The sequence below is a fragment of the Tachysurus vachellii genome, chromosome 20, assembly GCF_030014155.1.
Source record: "Tachysurus vachellii isolate PV-2020 chromosome 20, HZAU_Pvac_v1, whole genome shotgun sequence".
NCBI classification, from domain to species: domain Eukaryota; kingdom Metazoa; phylum Chordata; class Actinopteri; order Siluriformes; family Bagridae; genus Tachysurus; species Tachysurus vachellii.
The window spans coordinates 20,517,702-20,535,977 of NC_083479.1; the positions used below are offsets into that span (position 1 = coordinate 20,517,702).

General features: G+C 39.3%; 3 protein-coding genes across 3 annotated transcripts in view; 1 reads left to right on the forward strand and 2 right to left on the reverse strand.

The window, feature by feature from the left end:
• Window positions 1-1,962: 1,962 nt before the first annotated feature.
• LOC132862966 (molybdopterin synthase catalytic subunit) lies at window positions 1,963-4,579 on the reverse strand. Its single transcript, XM_060895418.1, has 4 exons — window positions 4,460-4,579; window positions 3,770-3,923; window positions 2,938-3,061; window positions 1,963-2,375 (listed from the first exon to the last, which is right to left on the reverse strand). The coding sequence occupies exons 1-4, from the start codon at window positions 4,572-4,574 to the stop codon at window positions 2,289-2,291; spliced, it is 480 nt and encodes a 159-aa protein (XP_060751401.1). The 5' UTR covers window positions 4,575-4,579; the 3' UTR covers window positions 1,963-2,288.
• A 688-nt stretch (window positions 4,580-5,267) lies between these two features.
• LOC132862967 (molybdopterin synthase sulfur carrier subunit) lies at window positions 5,268-7,649 on the reverse strand. The gene is made up of 3 exons (XM_060895419.1): window positions 7,542-7,649; window positions 7,271-7,392; window positions 5,268-5,408 (listed from the first exon to the last, which is right to left on the reverse strand). Exons 1-3 carry the CDS (start codon window positions 7,551-7,553, stop codon window positions 5,282-5,284), a joined length of 261 nt encoding a protein of 86 aa, XP_060751402.1. The 5' UTR covers window positions 7,554-7,649; the 3' UTR covers window positions 5,268-5,281.
• A 1,748-nt stretch (window positions 7,650-9,397) lies between these two features.
• The window catches only part of fstb (follistatin b), a 10,244-nt gene continuing 1,365 nt past the window's right edge, over window positions 9,398-18,276 (forward strand). The window contains exons 1-6 of the mRNA XM_060895767.1: window positions 9,398-9,547; window positions 11,249-11,440; window positions 11,890-12,108; window positions 12,513-12,737; window positions 13,243-13,473; window positions 17,876-18,276. The exon at window positions 17,876-18,276 is cut by the window's right edge and continues 1,365 nt beyond it. Of these exons, the coding sequence (XP_060751750.1) occupies window positions 9,481-9,547; window positions 11,249-11,440; window positions 11,890-12,108; window positions 12,513-12,737; window positions 13,243-13,473; window positions 17,876-17,889 (948 nt within the window). The 5' untranslated portion in view covers window positions 9,398-9,480 and the 3' untranslated portion in view covers window positions 17,890-18,276. The remainder of the gene's footprint in view (window positions 9,548-11,248; window positions 11,441-11,889; window positions 12,109-12,512; window positions 12,738-13,242; window positions 13,474-17,875) is intronic.

Here is an 18,276-nt window from a genome sequence, read left to right on the forward strand (position 1 = left end):
CTCTCTCTCTCTCTCTCTCTCTCTCTTTCCTTCTCTCTCTCTCCCTCTTTCCTTCTCTCTCTCTTTCCTTCTCTTTCTCGCTCTCTCTCTTTCCTCTCTCTCTCTCTCTCTCTCCTCTTTCATTCTATCTCTCTCCCTCTCTCTTTCCTTCTCTCTCTCTCTCTTTCCTTCTCTCTCTCTCTCACTCTCTTTCCTTCTCTCTCTCTCCCTCTCTCTCTCACTCTCTCTCTCTCTCTCTCTCTCTCTCTCTCTCTCTCTCAGGAACATTAAATAAACTACTGGAACACTTTGTACTGTAATGTTTAATCACTCTGCTGTCTGAAACCTTCTTTTACTTCCCAGTCAGCAGAATGATGTTTTTAGGGAATTTATAAATAAATCAATCACGTTGTATTTCACGTTCTTACACGTTTCACCTCAAGTGAAAATGTTTATTTTTTATAAGTTAGAAGTTTCTTCACATGAAACTTTATCCAGCACTTTACTCGCTTCACTTACCTGTTAGTTCACTTTACTAATTCTGACCGTACTTCTGGATTTATCTTTTTTTCACAAACACTGTACTGTTTATTTCTTTTGACGCTCATGAAAATTTGTACATTTAAAAAAAAAAAATAATTAAATCTTTGAATTTAAAAAACTTTGTCTTACACACATTTGTGCTGTAGTCAGATATAATTATTGATTACTAAAATAATGTGTTTCTGTAAATTTAGCAGACCTCTAAATGTTTACAGAATTTATTTATTTATTTTTTGTCTTCAGTGGTACATTATTTCAATTTTTGTCTAAAAAATAATAACAAAATCAGGACAATTCTTTACTTAAGGCTTTATGGAAATGTATTCAGTTATCATTAAAAACAATTATTTACTTTATTTGTTGTGGTTTTCTTCAATATTTCTGCATATATTAATATATTTCTGTAAAAGACAGACAAGATTAATAAACTTTATTAAGTTTTCTAATAAGTAAAATGATCAGAGAAGAAGGTGAAGGTTCATTAGCAGTCGTGAAAGTGACAAACTCCTCTTCCTCCTCTTCAGTCTTCCTGTCAAGTTTCGCCCACATTCTCATGTTCTTAAGGGTAATGCCAAATGAAATGAAATCATCTATAAGACACATCTTCCTGTTTTCTGCCATCTGAACAGTTTATTTATCAGAGTAGTAGGTTCTTAGTTACGTAGTTTTCAGTGACACCTTGTGGTGAATTCGGGTATGACAGCCATACCATCAAAATCCATGCTCTTTTAAAGCTTCTCCAGAATAATTAAACAGATTAAATAACCATTTTATAAAGAGATAAAATCACAGCTGACATTAAATTGTAGAAGAATTCATTTAATAATTAAGTCTATTTGGTTAAAAAAAGGGGGCACGAAGGCTTAGTGGTCAGCACGTTCGCCTCAGACCTCCAGGGTTGGGGATTCGATTCCCACCTCCGCCTTGTGTGTGTGGAGTTTGCATGTTCTCCACGTGCCTCGGGAGTTTCCTCCGGGTACTCCGGTTTCCTCCCCCGGTCCAAAGACATGCATGGTAGGTTGATTGGCATCTCTGGAAAATTGTCCGTAGTGTGTGATTGCGTGAGTGAATGAGAGTGTGTGTGTGTGCCCTGTGATGGGTTGACACTCCGTCCAGGGTGTATCCTGCCTTGATGCCCGATGACGCCTGAGACGCCTGAGGCACAGGCTCCCCGTGACCCGAGGTAGTTCGGATAAGCGGTAGAAAATGAGTGAGAGTGAGTGAGAGTAGTTAAAAAAAAATCCCACAACCTAAACTGCTAATAATGATCCTTATGTAAACTGCAGTACTTTAGGTTCACTCGTATTTCAGCATGATCTCTTTTATCTCTGCGAGTTTAAGATTAAATTTTCTTAACTTTTTTTTAAAAGAAAGGTTTTGTGTGATTCTGTAGATTTCACCATATTAGTTGTAGTTAGTGAAAACTAGTGGGAAAAGTGCTGGACTTTGTGTTTTATTTCACTAAAACAGCGCACAGTTGTTCATTTAGGAGACAAAATAAAATGAGAGTTAAGAATGTACACATTTTGCGTTACAACGTAGATTTTTCATATAATGCAGTACAAGAGTTTTTCATTTTCTATTTCTGGACTGAATTTGGATTGATTCATGGATTTAAAACCGTTTCTTAAACCTAGATATATTTTTGTAATTAGTTCTAAAATTGCTGAGTTAGAAATGAGAAAGAATCCTCGTCTCTCTCACGAGCTTTCGGTCCGTTCCCTCGACTCCAGATAAAATCCCCAGAGCCATTTACAGTCCAAAGGTCAAGTCATTTGTCTCTCGTCCCGACTTCCTGTCCACAGACACTCGCTGTTCTCTTTCCAGCACGACTCCTCTGATTCATAGATCTCCTAAAAATAGACAAAGAAGAAGCAGTGAATAAAACACTCAGTGTGTCACTGATTCAGGAAACTAATCAGCGAGAGGTGGCGTGATGAAGCACAGACACTGTTACTGAGCTGAAGGTTATCTACAAAGAGAAGTTTTATTAATTTTTGAATGACCAAAAGAAAGTTTTTTTTTTAAATAAATAAATAAATAAATAAATAAATAAATAAATAAATAAATAAAAATAATAATAATAATAATAATAACACTTTTCTTTATCTTCAAGCTGCAAATCTTGAAACTGAAAAAATGAAGGAAAAAAAAGTTTTAACTCTGACTCTGGAGACTCTTTTTAGAAATATTAACTAACATCTCCTCAGAGAAAACATTAACCTGTTTATACTCAACATCCCAGAACGTTGTGAGCTGTTGCTATAGAAACGATCATAAAGAACAAGTGCATTAATATAACCGTGACAGTAAACTACACTACGGTCACGGCCGCTGTTACAGAAGACTGATCTAGACCTTCTGACTCATCAGAATCCAGCAGCTCTGTGATGTAGCTCATGTTTGAAGGCGAACCTTTTTCCAGATGGGGACGGTGGACTTCAGAGAGTCGATTCCGTACTTCACGGCTTCCAGAGAGTCACTGCGGTGAGGGGACGAGACGCCGATAATCACACTGGCCTCGGTAACAGGAACCACGCTACACACACACACGCGTGCACAAACACACACATGCACACGCACACACACACACAGGCAGACACACACATGCACACACACACATGTTTACAGACACACACACACACACACACACAGGCAGACACACACAGGCAGACACACACACACGCGTTTACAGACACACACAGACAGACACACACACGCACACACGTGTTTACAGACACACACACACACAGGCAGACACACACAGATAGGTTAAAAAAAGTACAAATCCAGTTTTAATTAGAGATAAATAGCAGATTACGGCTCTAATTTGAAGTATTATTACTTTTTTTTTGCAGTTTTTTTTTTTTTTTTTTTTTTTTACAAATAAACCAGGTATTGTTTCCATAGCAACAGCTCATTCACTGGGACTTGAAAAGCTCTGCATTTTAAAAATCATTGAGATGGTGATGTTTTCTGTAAAATAACTATATATATATATATTAAAAGAAAAACAATTAATGGAAGCTTATAGCCACCAAATTAGTGTAATGTGTAATATCAGGAAAACAGACGTCCTGATGTGGTGCCTGACTCTGTATGATTCAGACTCAGGTAGGGGGAGGGACCTAAAGTTTGAAGGTGGAGATCGTTGCATTAGATGAGCTGCAATTTCAGTAGCGATACAGACGCTTTGCATCACATCCATCTTCCTCCTTAAAGTATTATGGGCTGTGCAGCTGCTCACCCGAGTCTGTGGTGGATGCAGATGTGTCGGACCGTCGGCCATCTTCTCCTCAACTCAGCACATATTTTCCTCATCTCTGACTCCGCCATGGGCACGTACGCTTCATATTCCAGCCGAACCACCTTCTTTCCCTCAAAATGATCTCTGGTGGTTCCTGAAACACACATTTATAACTTAATAACATATCACATGATAAATAAAATACACAGAAATTCTCACACTAGTGATGGCTTTTTTCAGCGAGTCAGATCGACTGATTCGACTCACCAAAAAGAGTCGACTCTTCCAGATACACAAACAACTCATTGCATTTTCCCCCCTAACAAGTCAAAGTTGTTAAAGAACAAAGCACAGGGAAATATTTTGGCCAAAATTTATCCATCAAATCTTTCTTACATTTTAATAAATTAATTAACTTTAATCTGTATCATGCTGAATCGTTTACACGTCTCTGAGCCAAACACGTCTCATTGTTCACGCTATTTGAACTGCTCAGATGTTACAAAGAGATTTATACAAAAGTGTTAAGTCTAAATAACACAGAGGGGAAACACAAAATGACTCATGTGAGTGAGTCAACGATCAAATAAAAGTGTCTATTCAAAGAGTCGACTCAGTAGCAAACAACATACTGCTAGCTGACCAAGACAAGATAAATAAAAAATCAACACATCCGACATGTTTTCCTACCGATGAATAATGAAATGGCTCCACAAGAGGAACATGTCACTGATTCTGATACAACATCGGTGGAGAGTTTGTCTGTGGTGAGTTTAATCAGGTCCAGACCGCGTCCATCCTCCATTACTGCTTCTTATGTCACACACACACACACACACACACACACACACACACACACATACATAATGTATGTTGTATACATGTTCACTCATTCCATATAACCATATTCCATATTGGTTATATTTATTGGGAACAACTGACTTGAAAAAACACTTTCAGTATCAGTTCACTGCGTGTGCATCCTACATGTTTATTTTGGTGTAAAATTTTAAACGATTTACAAACCTAACTTTAATTCAGATGAAAGTTTAACTGTGTGTGTCTGTGTGTGTGTGTGTGTGTGAGTGAAAGTGACATGACATGACGTGACATACAGCTAAGTACGGTGACCCATACTCAGAATGCATACTCTGCATTTAACCAATCCAAAGTGCACACACACACCGTGAACACACACCCGGAGCAGTGGGCAGCCATTTATGCTGCGGCGCCCGGGGAGCAGTTGGGGGGGTTCGGGGCCTTGCTCAAGGGCACCTCAGTCGTGGCCGGCCCAAGACTCGAACCCACAACCTTAGCTTAGGGTTAAGAGTCAGACTCTCTAACCATTAGGCCACGACTTCCCCCTCTGTCTGTGTGTGTGTGTCTGTGTGTGTGTGTGTGTGTGTGTGTGTGTGTGTGTGTGTGTGTGTGTGTGTGTGTGTGTGTGTGTGTGTGTGTGTGTGTGTGTGTGTGTGTGTGTGTGTGTGTGTGTAAGAACCTGTGGTGTGTGTTTTAGCCTCCGCTGAGCGGTGGGATCACAGCCACCTCGTCTCCGTGCTGCAGACGCACAACCTGCTCTCCCACACACACGTATTCTCTCCTAACGGCCAAAACCACCTGCCCGCGTACAGCCGAGAGCCTGCAGGAGAAACCTTCACCTCAACATTACACCATACACACACACTGCAGCACACATACACTCACACACACACCTTCACCTCAACATTACACCATACACACACACTGCAGCACACATACACTCACACATACACCTTCACCTCAACATTACACCATACACACACACTGCAGCACAAATACACTCACACATACACCTTCACCTCAACATTACACCATACACACACTGCAACACAAATACACTCACACATACACACCTTCACCTCAACATTACACCATACACACACACTGCAGCACAAATACACTCACACATACACCTTCACCTCAACATTACACCATACACACACTGCAACACAAATACACTCACACATACACACCTTCACCTCAACATTACACCATACACACACACTGCAGCACAAATACACTCACACATACACCTTCACCTCAACATTACACCATACACACACTGCAACACAAATACACTCACACACACACCTTCACCTCAACATTACATCATACATACACACTGCAGCACAAATACACTCACACACACACCTTCACCTCAACATTACATCATACACACACACTGCAGCACAAATACACTCACACACACACACCTTCACCTCAACATTACACCATACACACACACTGCAGCACAAATACACTCACACACACACACCTTCACCTCAACATTACACCATACACACACACTGCAGCACAAATACACTCACACACACACCTTCACCTCAACATTACATCATACACACACACTGCAGCACAAATACACTCACACACACACCTTCATCTCAACATTACATCATACACACACACTGCAGCACAAATACACTCACACACACACCTTCACCTCAACATTACACCATACACACACACTGCAGCACAAATACACTCACACACACACTGCAGCACAAATACACTCACACACACACACCTTCACCTCAACATTACATCATACACACACACTGCAGCACAAATACACTCACACACACACCTTCACCTCAACATTACATCATACACACACACTGCAGCACAAATACACTCACACATACACCTTCACCTCAACATTACACCATACACACACTGCAGCACAAATACACTCACACACACACCTTCACCTCAACATTACACCATACACACACACTGCAGCACAAATACACTCACACACACACACCTTCACCTCAACATTACACCATACACACACACTGCAGCACAAATACACTCTCACACACACACCTTCACCTCAACATTACACCATACACACACACTGCAGCACAAATACACTCACACATACACCTTCACCTCAACATTACACCATACACACACACTGCAGCACAAATACACTCACACAGAAACCTTCTGGGAAAATGGAATTGTTTTCACCAACAAAAGAGAGAAAATGTAGATATTTCTGTCATCATTATAGTTTTATTTTTAGTAATTAAAAATGTCGTTCCTTTCATAATTTACACACATTTAATACAGTAAATTATATAAAGCTTTATGTTTAGCACAAATATTAAACTTTAAATATTCTATTAAAAACTTACAGTTCATTATATTTAACACTATTCATAGGGCTTTTTATTTTTGTTACAAAGAACAAGTAATTCGTAGATTTTGCCTTTAAAATGTTATTTTGTGCATTTAATTATAATCCACTTTTATTTCTTTGTTGTAAAAATATAATTTCTATAAACAGTCGTTGTGACTAATGAGTCGGTTCAGCTCTCGAAACGTGTCGGTTCAGGAATCGAAACGTGTATTTACGGTAAATCCGATGCGCCACTGAACGCTGCATGAGCGCGCGTTTCTGTGTTTATTTATTAGTTTTATAAATAATTGACTTACTTTGGGTGTTTTTTCTCCAGTTCCTGCCACAGCTGAAGGCTCGTGAGCTCCGAGTTCAATCTGATGACCTCCGATTTCACTCCCGTTAATTCGGCACTTTTTGCGAAGTACAACACGGTCACCTGAGTAAACAGAGGGATTAGCAACATGCTAACAGTGCTACATGGCCTGTCTGTTGTTAAAACATCCCACTGACAGCTGTGCAGAATGTCAGAGCAGTTAGACTTCACGTGTACACGCGTGTTTATGGGGGTAGTTTTACTGATTTTACCTCGGAATTCATGAATAGAAGTTGTTTTTAGAGGCGCGCGCGCACCTACAAAATGCTTGGTCGGTTACTCTCAGGGTTGCCAGATATCCTCACCAGAAATACCACATTCTAACCCAACTGCAGGTTTTATTTAGCTGAACCAAGCAGCCCAATTACAGATATTACACCTGTAACATTGAACATATTACATTAATAAAGCTATAATTCTGATTATCTACGTCATTAATACCTAGGTGTATGACGTGTTTTAGGGATTTTCGTTATTATATGTCTGATGATATCAGTGTCCACTAATTATACTATTTTATAATATTTTAAAGAGCCTACATATAATTAGATATTTAATCCTTAAACTGATTATTTATTTATTTATTGTTTTGCTAAAACAGCCACCCCAAAAAAAACCCTTAAAAAATACAACTGCTCATATTTCTCAACCACGATGTAATAAAACATTTTTGAATAAAGGATTGATGATTTAAACACCCAGAGAAACCATCACTGTAAAGTTTGTGCTGCTGTTCATCAGTCTGTACTGTGAGATGTTTTATAGCCCTGTTTAATCAACCATGCTTGTTGGCCACTAGATGGAGCTCTTAGCTAATATTTTATCCTGTTGGAATTCTGTTATTTGTGTTAAAGTTGTAAAATAAAGGCATCTTGGTTATGCAAACTTTTACAAGCAATGCTGTATTTTCTCACAGTGAGGGGTGATTTTGGTAACCCGGTAGCATTTGTGAAAAAAAAGCTGTTTCATTATAATATGTAATGAATTGTTTTTATTAACGCACAACTCTTGTTTGACCGCTAGAGGGAGACATAGACTCTGATTTTATTCTCATAATTTATAAGCGCACTTTGGACCAGTTTGGTTTAAATCCCCAATATTTATTAATTCCTTAGTGAACTAAATATTAAACACGTCTTTTTTCACACCTTTAGGTAAACTATTATTGTTATTATTATTATTATTATTATTATTATTATTATTATTATTATTAATATTATTATATTACTACTAATACTATTAATAATAATAATAATAATAATAATAATAATAATAATACAAAGCGTTTCTTTGAGCAACAAGTCGCAGTGAGAATCTAACTTCATAAATGTAACTCAAATGTTTGCTGTTAATCTCGTGACTCCGCCCAGCGCAACTTTCTGAGCCCCGCCTACTAAAAATCGGGTTGCCAGATTAGGTGGACCAGCTTCTAAATGCTGTTATTGTTCGTTTATAATTTGATTTAAATTCTAACAGAGTGGTTAAGATTCATTAGATCCTGTAGATACATGAAAACAAAAGTTTCTGATCAAAAGGTTGTGAGTCTTTATGGAAGCACAGTAAATAGGGTTTTAATTAGTTTATATCATTTTATTTAAAAAAATAAATAAATAAAAATTGTCACTTCTTTCACAAACCCAGTTCTCATTTAGGTTATAGGAGCTATAAATGGTCGGTCCCTCACCAGCCTCTTTCTTCTTTCTCTTGAAGTTGCCTGAAGAGAAGCATTAAACCTATCAGTCCTGCAGTTGTGACAAAGTTTCACCTTCACATCTGAACACTGTTACTGTAATGTTAATTTTAAGCCCCACACTCTCAGACAAAAACAGATCCTTGGATAATTAATGAGGATTTTTTTATAAATCGAGGGGTTTTTTTTAACTCGAGCTGAGTGCAAAGTTTTAAGTGATCTGTGATGGAGCGATCTGAGTTTTATTTATTTATTTATTTATTTATTTATTTATTTATTTTAGGCTATTGCTCACTCATAAAGTCGCACCAATCTGGCAACCCTTGAGCCCAGACGCTCTTATAGATTTAAAAAGCGGGAGTGGATGTGAGCCGGATGACAGTCGGGCTGTGATCAGCGTGAGGAAGAGCACACCGGGATTATCAGCATCGGGATTAAGATTAGGATTAGTGCTGATCAGGATGCTGCGCTTTCCGTCGCTGCTTGTCCTCTGGCTCGCGCACTTCGTTGACGAGCATCGAGTTCACGGTAATAACGCGTTATAACTGCTGTCATGTGGAAACGCAGGAAAATGTGAATCCTGAGCTGCAAGAAATCTGACAAACATCTTTACACACATTTCAGCGTGTTGTTATAATCTGATCAGATGCGCACTTGTAACTTTTTCGCTTTTTTGCCCCAAATTTCTTTATTACTTTAAAACATTCTGAAATGAACTGAAGACCTTTTAAGGTCCAAACCCTTTAGGTTCCATCAGCAGGGAAAGTGAATGTAGAGCACCATTACACAAGGAAGGGTTTATCCGATAATGTGTTTTTGTTTGTTAGTTAATCTTTTCATCTTTTATCACTTTCACACAAGTTTATAAGAACCCTGTGATTGTGTGATGAAAATTTACACAATATTGCATACAACAGTGTATGTGTGTGTATGTGAGTATGTGTGTGTGCACCGGCTGCACGTGCGCAATGGCTGTATGATTTTATTTTGTGTTTTTATTTTAATTGCATTTCAGAATTTCGTGAACGGGCTTTTGTACAGTGTCAAGTGTCTTATGCAGCTTTGTAATAAAACTTATGCCTGGTCTTTAAAACTTTACTCTAAAACACTCCAATTATGAACCTTAACTGTTTTTTTATAAAAAAGTACTTTATCCACATTTTCAGTAGCAGAAGAGAAGAAATTGCACAATATCAGCAAATCCACGATGTTGTAGAATATAATTTAATGGAACACAATTTTTAGTGCTGAATTGGTGTTTTTTTTCTTCTGTATTGGTTTCATTTTCACCCTGTTCTAAGTTTTACCAAACTACACTTCTGTACGTCTCTGTCCATGGTGTGATATCATCAATGTGCTCTTTCTGTCTGTGAAAATGCACGCTGTTACCTTTAATTAGCTGTAAAGTAAAGTTTAAAGCTATACCCGTGGTACTTAAGGTCTCATTATGTGCCTTAAATTATTAATAAAAGTACCAATATGATGGTACCAAAAAAACCCAACAAAGAACAGTTTAGTTCCTTTACATCTGAGAGTGAAGACTGAAGACGTTTTAGTCCCTTTATTAATGCTTAACTTTCGGCGTTTCCTGTTTCACTGCCTCCATGTCCATGTGTTGTCCATTGCACTGTTATAAAAAATAAAGGTACCAAAGTGTGTTGTTCTTGTTGCTGGGCTTTTTACTATAAACGTGTTTTGTTTTGTTCTAAACTGCAAACTGTGTAAAGTTGCAGCACTGATGAAGCAGGGACTTTCTTCCTTTTGTGTAAGGCTTGTAAAAAAGAAACACAAATGAAAATATAGATTTGCAGTGTAGATTAAAGAACTAAAGCGTACTGTTTCATGGTGCAGTGGTGGTGCTTATAAAGGGTACTTAAAGTGTTTTGCATTTTTAGGTATATTTAGAAATAGTTTAATAAATAAATAATTTAAGACACAATACTAGAACTTAAGGACCATTGATGTAAAAGCACGTGAGTTGCACATTCTCAGTACTCATGATGGGACTTAACTGATTGCTAGCAACAAGAAATAGTACAGTTTGGTACCTAAAATAACAGGATTGGGACAAACTCGTCCCCTCAGCTAAGCCTGATGAGAAGCACCTGATTTAAATCCAAGGTCTGCTCCGAGCTGAGCGTGTTTTCCATAATTGGATAAATTTAGCTCATTTTCATGCGTAAAGTCCCAGTTGAGAAATGATTTCTCCTCGTGATTTTCTCTCCCCAGCTGGGAATTGTTGGTACGAGCAGGGGAAGAACGGCCGCTGTCAGATGCTTTACCTGTCTGAAATGAGCCGAGAGGACTGCTGCAGGAGCGAGAGGCTCGGGATGGCATGGACCGAGGAGGACGTTCCCAGCAACACGTTATTCCGGTGGCTGCTGATCCACGGCGGCGCGCCAAACTGCATACCGTGTAAAGGTACGCCACGCACTTTTCTTTCCTTTCCTTTCCTTTTCTTTTTTCTTTTCTTTTCTTTTCTTTTCTTTTCTTTTCTTTTCTTTGACTGAAATGAACATTAGTGCAGCAGTTTGCATCCTTTAATAGTGTATCTTTTAAAGGAAATGTCTAATTTGCAAGTTATACAAGTGGAAAAAAGGAGAATGTGGAGTGATCATCTGGATCGAGACAAACCTACAATCCAATACATCGAGCCAAATAATAAAAAAAGCCCTGATCTGAAAATGACAGCGTCTAACATCTGTACTCTGTACTCTGATGTGTTTTTCGTATTTACGATTGTAGGAAGAGAGTGAACCATAGCACACTGTTTTAAGGGTGTGCAATCGTTTGTACTTAACCAGACAGCAGTATTAGAGAGGTTCATTAGTGGATTGACTAACTGAGCGATTGATCTGTGATCTGTACAGAGACGTGTGATAATGTGGACTGTGGTCCTGGGAAGAAATGCAAACTGAACCGAAGGAACAAACCACGCTGCGTGTGCGCTCCAGACTGCTCCAATAACACTTTTAAAGGCCCGGTGTGCGGCTCGGACGGGACCACATACCGCAACGAGTGCGCTCTCCGCAGAGCCAAGTGCAGGAGATACCCCAACCTGGTGGTCCAGTACCAGGGGAAGTGCAAGAGTGAGTACTAACACCTGTGGACTTACAACTGTGGAGAAAGTAAATCAAGGATTAATGAAGAATTTAGGATCTGTTCGAAATCCAAACTGCGTTTAGTCTCAAACTTTAGGATTAGAAATGATTTAACTCACATTACACAACTTTCTCACAAACCTCTTAACTGTAATTGGAACACATTGATATCTTATCATGATATAATATGTTGTTATTTGAGGATCAGCTGCTGTTAGTCAGCAGTAAAAACTATAACATACATTAAAGTTGTACAAAAGTGAAGTGAAACATAACCCGCTCTTCTCCGCTGCAGTCCAACTCGATCCAAGTGAAGTAATTAAGGTAGCTAATGCTAATCCCAGACTGTGATATTATTTATCATGTTATCATCCTACTTCACTTCCTCACAGAGACGTGTAATGATGTTCACTGCCCGGGAAGCTCGTCTTGTGTGGTGGATCAGAACAACAACGCCTACTGTGTCATCTGTGAGCGTGTGTGTCCTGAAGTGACTTCACCTGAGCAGTACCTGTGTGGGAACGATGGCATTGTTTACCCCAGTGCCTGCCATCTCAGACGAGCCACGTGCATTCTGGGAAGGTCCATCGGTGTCGCCTATGAGGGCAAGTGCATAGGTAAGACTGGAAGAATAAGCAGTCAGGATCAGGATTAGGATCAAGATCAGGTTCAGGATTAGGATCAAGATCAGGTTCAGGATTAGGATCAGAATCAGGTTCAGGATTAGGATCAGAATCAGGATTAAGGTCAGACTCAGGGAGAAGGTTATTATCAGGATCAGGATTAAGATCACAATCAGTATCAGGGTCATTGTCAGGGTCAGGATTAGGATTACGATCACAATCAGGATCAAGATCAGAATTAGGATTATGATTGGGTCAGGATCAGGGTCAGAATTAGGATTAGGGTCAGGATTAAGTTCATGATTAAGATCAGGATCAACAGGTTTTCTGATTGGGGATTAATCCATGTAATGACATTCATCATGATGAGACTGATCCTCAATCCTAAAAACTGCATGCTGCACTAATCCTTATTTTGAAAATTTGTTTATCTCGCCCATGATACAAAAATCAAGAATGTCTGCTCACCTCGGTGTAACTGATTTGTTCGTATCTTCAGATGCCCACTCGTGTGAGGACATCAGCTGTCCAGACGAAAAGAAGTGTCTGTGGGACACGAGGACGAGTCGTGGACGATGCGCCGCATGCGAGAGCGAGTGTCCTGAGAGTCAACCCGGAGAGAGCGTGTGTGCCAGCGACAACGCCACCTACCGCAGTGAGTGTGAGATGCATCGGGCCGCCTGCTCGCAAGGCCTCGTCCTCGAGGTCAAACACGCTGGCTCCTGTAACTGTAAGTAACACACACACACACAAACACACACACACGCACACAAACACACACACACACAAACACACACACGCCGCTCTCTGAGTGAAATTGCATGTAATTATTTAATGTCGTAACCAGTGAGAGGAGAGATTTTAAGGTTTGACGTTTTCAGGTAACATTTGAGTTCAGATTTTTTAGATAACTGAAACACACATAAAGGTAGTTTAAATAGTTACCTGATAACACACAAGACACAAAACACCCATCACCTCCACATTCAATGACTGCAGTACTACTGACCTCCATTAACCACCATGTCTTGACTTATTCTAAATTATTAATATTAGGAACTCAGTACATAAAAACCTGTCACTTCTATGGTACGTCCCTTTAAACACTGCAATATTTTATATTCTGTTTCCTTTTTGCATCTATATACTGAAGAAAATGTACAACAACCTTTTTACACAATACACAAAAATCTTTGCGATAAGTGATCTAAGAGATCAGGACCAGGATTAGGATTAAAGTCAGTATCAAGGTGTAGGTCATGATTAGGAACATGATGATCAGGATCTGGATTAAGATTAGTTTTATTGACATGGTCAGGATCAGGATTAGGATGAGGATTAAGATCAGGATCAGAGTCAGTATCAGGGTTTAAGATCAGGATTAGGATCAGCATTAGGATTAGGATTAGGATAAGGGTCAGGATTAAGATCAGGATTAGGAATTGGACCGTGATCAGGGTTTAGGATCAGGATTAGAGTCTGGATTAAAATCAGTTTCATTGTCATGGTCAGGATCAGGGTCAGGATCAGAATTAGGATCAAGATTAGAATCAGGATTAGGATAAGGGTCAGTATTAAGATCAGGATCAGGGTCAGTATCAGGGTTTAAGATCAGGATTGAAATCAGGATCAGGGTCTGGATTAAAATCAGTTTCATTGTCATGGTCAGGATCAGGTCCAGGATCAGAATTAGGATCATGATTAGGATCAGGGTCAGTATCAGGGTTTAAGATCAGGATTATTATCAATTAATCAACGTCCAATCAATAACCAGTTTATAATGTATGTCTAATTGAATATTACACATTTCAACCTCATATTCTGTCCTGAAGTCTCCTGACTTGAGTCATATTTTTAGACACAGACCTCTGACGCAGACCCCGAGAGTTTTGTACGTTTATACTTTATGTTTTTTATTTTCATGTGTCTGGATGAACCATTTGTTCCTATAGATACATTCCAGTAAACTGATGAAGGTCTTTCATTTGTGATGTGAGTGCGAAAGTTTGCACACCCCCCCAGTCATGATTCCACTGTGGAACAATGGAAATATTATAAATGCCGGTTATAAAGGAAAAGTGTATAATATTAGTATTTTTGTCTTTTACTATCACAGCCTACGCCACTTACACTACATATATACGGTCAAGTGCTTTTTGTTACCTCTGATAATGAAGGAAGATTTGTAAAAATCAGACAAATATTTTGCTCTAATGATCTTCCAGGTATTTATATGGATCGTGTGTGACACTGGGGGCACAGTGGCTTAGTGGTTAGCACGTTCGCCTCACACCTCCAGGGTTGGGGGTTCGATTCCCACCTCCACCTTGTGTGTGTGGAGTTTGCATGTTCTCCCCGTGCCTCGGGGGTTTCCTCCAGGTACTCCGGTTTCCTCCCCGGTCCAAAGACATGCATGGTAGGTTGATTGGCATCTCTGGAAAAATTGTCCGTAGTGTGTGATTGCGTGAGTGAATGAGTGTGTGTGTGTGTGCCCTGTGATGGGTTGGCACTCCGTCCAGGGTGTATCCTGCCTTGATGCCCGATGACACCTGAGATAGGCACAGGCTCCCCGTGACCCGAGGTAGTTCGGACAAGCGGTAGAAAATGAGTGAGTGAGTGTGTGACACTTTAACTGACTACAGGCATCGAATTATGACTCTTCTGAAGGTAACTGACTCCAAGAGAACTAATTTTAAGACTCAAATCAAAAGCTGGTGAATATTTATACAAGTTCTCCATTTTTTTATTTGTAAATAATTTGGCAAAGTATTACTTCCCCCTCCCCCATTTCAATATGAATACATATTTTGTGTAGATCAATGATGTATAAATTAAATAAAGTTCTTTTCAGTTAAACATTGAAACACTACACTATTAAGGGGTAAATATTTATGCACGGTTCTGTAATGTGTGTATATATATACGTTACCATTTTCTTCTGAGGGTGTGCAAAGTATTGTACTGTTCTCTCTCTCTTTCTCGAGTGAGATTTCCAGATGCTTGAGGTGATTAAATCTAGTCCAAGGCTAAAAGAGATTTACAGTAGCAGTAGCGTCGCTCTCCCATGACCAGGCATGTTTTGGTTTCGGTCCTGAAACTGAAAAATACGAGGTGATTATGCGATATGGCAGGACGGCATGTTATTAACATGGCTCTAGAGGATTTATGTGCTGTCTTATTACTCGCCTTTATACATTTGGCAGATGCTTTCTGAGTGAGACAGGATCCAGTCCAAACCGAGCATTTGAAGGTTACGAGTCTTGCTCAAGGGTCCAGCAGGGGCTTTCTGGCAGTTCAGGGATGTAAAACTCATGAATCTTCTGGTCATTAGAACAAGACCTAGAACTTTAGTCTTCAATGTCACTGTTAAAAATGTGTCCACAAAAATGTCAAATAATAACCACTAATGGTGCATGATTTGATTTTTATTACATTTGGCATATTTCACATCTCTGCTAATAAGATATCAAAACTTTTTTGTTTTTATTTTATTGTTTTGTACAGTTTGAAAGTTTTATGTGTATGCGATAGTAAAGAAAGTCTTGCTCATTTTGCTATTATGATTTTAGAAATGAACCAAATTTAGCGCATTTTGATTTATTTTTGCTCCTTTAAAGAACTTGGTGGTGTAGTTTAAGCTACTTCAGGAAGTTACCAGCTGCTCGTGTTGTCTTTATTTGTTTTTATGTGAGCATGAAGCCGCTGTGACTGTTATTCCTTCTTGTGGACAGTCTACCGGTCTAGCGTTACATCCGCTAGTGAAACGCGAACAAAATAAAAGACTAATCGATGTCTAGTGTTTCAACTGTATGTTTGATTTAAATGTTAAACTGATACATTATGTTTGAATGATCATACGTCCTGATCAGTAAATCAAGCTAACTGTAATAGCATTAAACTCTCACCAGGGGCGCCACATTCTCTGGTACTTTCCTCCAAACCTTCTCGTATGCTACAGATTCAGAAGAAGGTGAAGAGTCATTGGGATCAAACTGAACGTAGGAACTAAAGTTATCAAGACAGGATTTAACTGAGAAATTAAGACACTTGGTTGAATTAATCTCTTTATGAAGTTGTAGCTAATTTGCATAAGATTGCATGGATTCAATTATCGCTTTGTTGCTCGCTGATGTTATGGAAATTGTGGCACCTGAACACGTAGGTCTGTAGAAAACACAAATCACTAATCGCTTGCCTAAGAAGAAAAATGAATAAAAAAAACAATAAAATTAATAAATAAACATAATTTACATATTTATTCTAACACTATTCATTCGTTCATTTTCTACCGCTTATCCAAACTACCTCGGGTCACGGGGAGCCTGTGACTACAGTATCTTAGGCGTCATCGGGCATCAAGGCAGGATACACCCTGGACGGAGTGCCAACCCATCGCAGGGCACACACACACACTCTCATTCACTCACGCAATCACACACTACGGACAATTTTTCCAGAGATGCCAATCAACCTACCATGCATGTCTTTGGACCGGGGGAGGAAACCGGAGTACCCGGAGGAAACCCCCGAGGCATGGGGAGAACATGCAAACTCCACACACACAAGGTGGAGGCGGGAATCGAACCCCCAACCCTGGAGGTATGAGGCGAACGTGCTAACCACTAAGCCACCGTGCCCCCCTATTCTAACACTAATTACAATTTTATTCACATTTCCAGCTAAGACTGAAATCGAGTCGAGCGGAAATTTTTAATTTTGTGTTGTTTTTGTTTGCACAATATTTTCACTAACAAAACCACTATAGATTTTAACGACTAATTATTTAGTGTGATTTTCTAAAACGTTCGACTGCGTAATCTAATCCTGTTTACATGGGATTACAAATCCTCAACATTACATACAAAGATCAGGCTCCTTGTTTCTATGGCAACTCCCAGGCTTTGAAAACAAAGAAATGCTAAATATTACATGTCCCATCCAGCCAATCAGAACAAGCGGACGTTTGTTTACACTTACCTGTTGATGGAGAAAGCTCCGCCCTCATCAGGTGTTCGTTTTTGAGTTTGTGACTTGAGCTAAAATTCCCGATCGCTCCTTTAATGATGGAATAATTACAACTCATGTGAACGACTGAGAATTTAAATCGCTCTTCTCTTCTTATTCTCTTGCAGGCGTCCACCACTGACTCATCCTTCCAGCCAAACACGGATCCTGACCTGCGTCATCACCCGAACCAGGCAACGAATCAACGTTTCAGATGTGTTTTTATGGGAAGGAACAGAATCGATCATAAAAAAAAAAACAAACATAAAAAACAACAAAAAACTTTTCTTCCCTTCTGAAGCCATGAGCTCCTGCGCTGCTGTGTTCCTCAACAAGCAGAGAGAAGATGAAGACGAGGATTAGGATGAAGGTAGACGGATTGTCGTGACTCCGGAGTCAGTATTCAGACTGTACAGTGACATACTCGCTAATTTATTTTCCAGGAGAATTTGAAAAAGAAAAAAGTAAAAAAAAAAAAAAATAGAGGAAGATTTCATATAGCCGTCTTCTAGATGTTTATTTATACGTT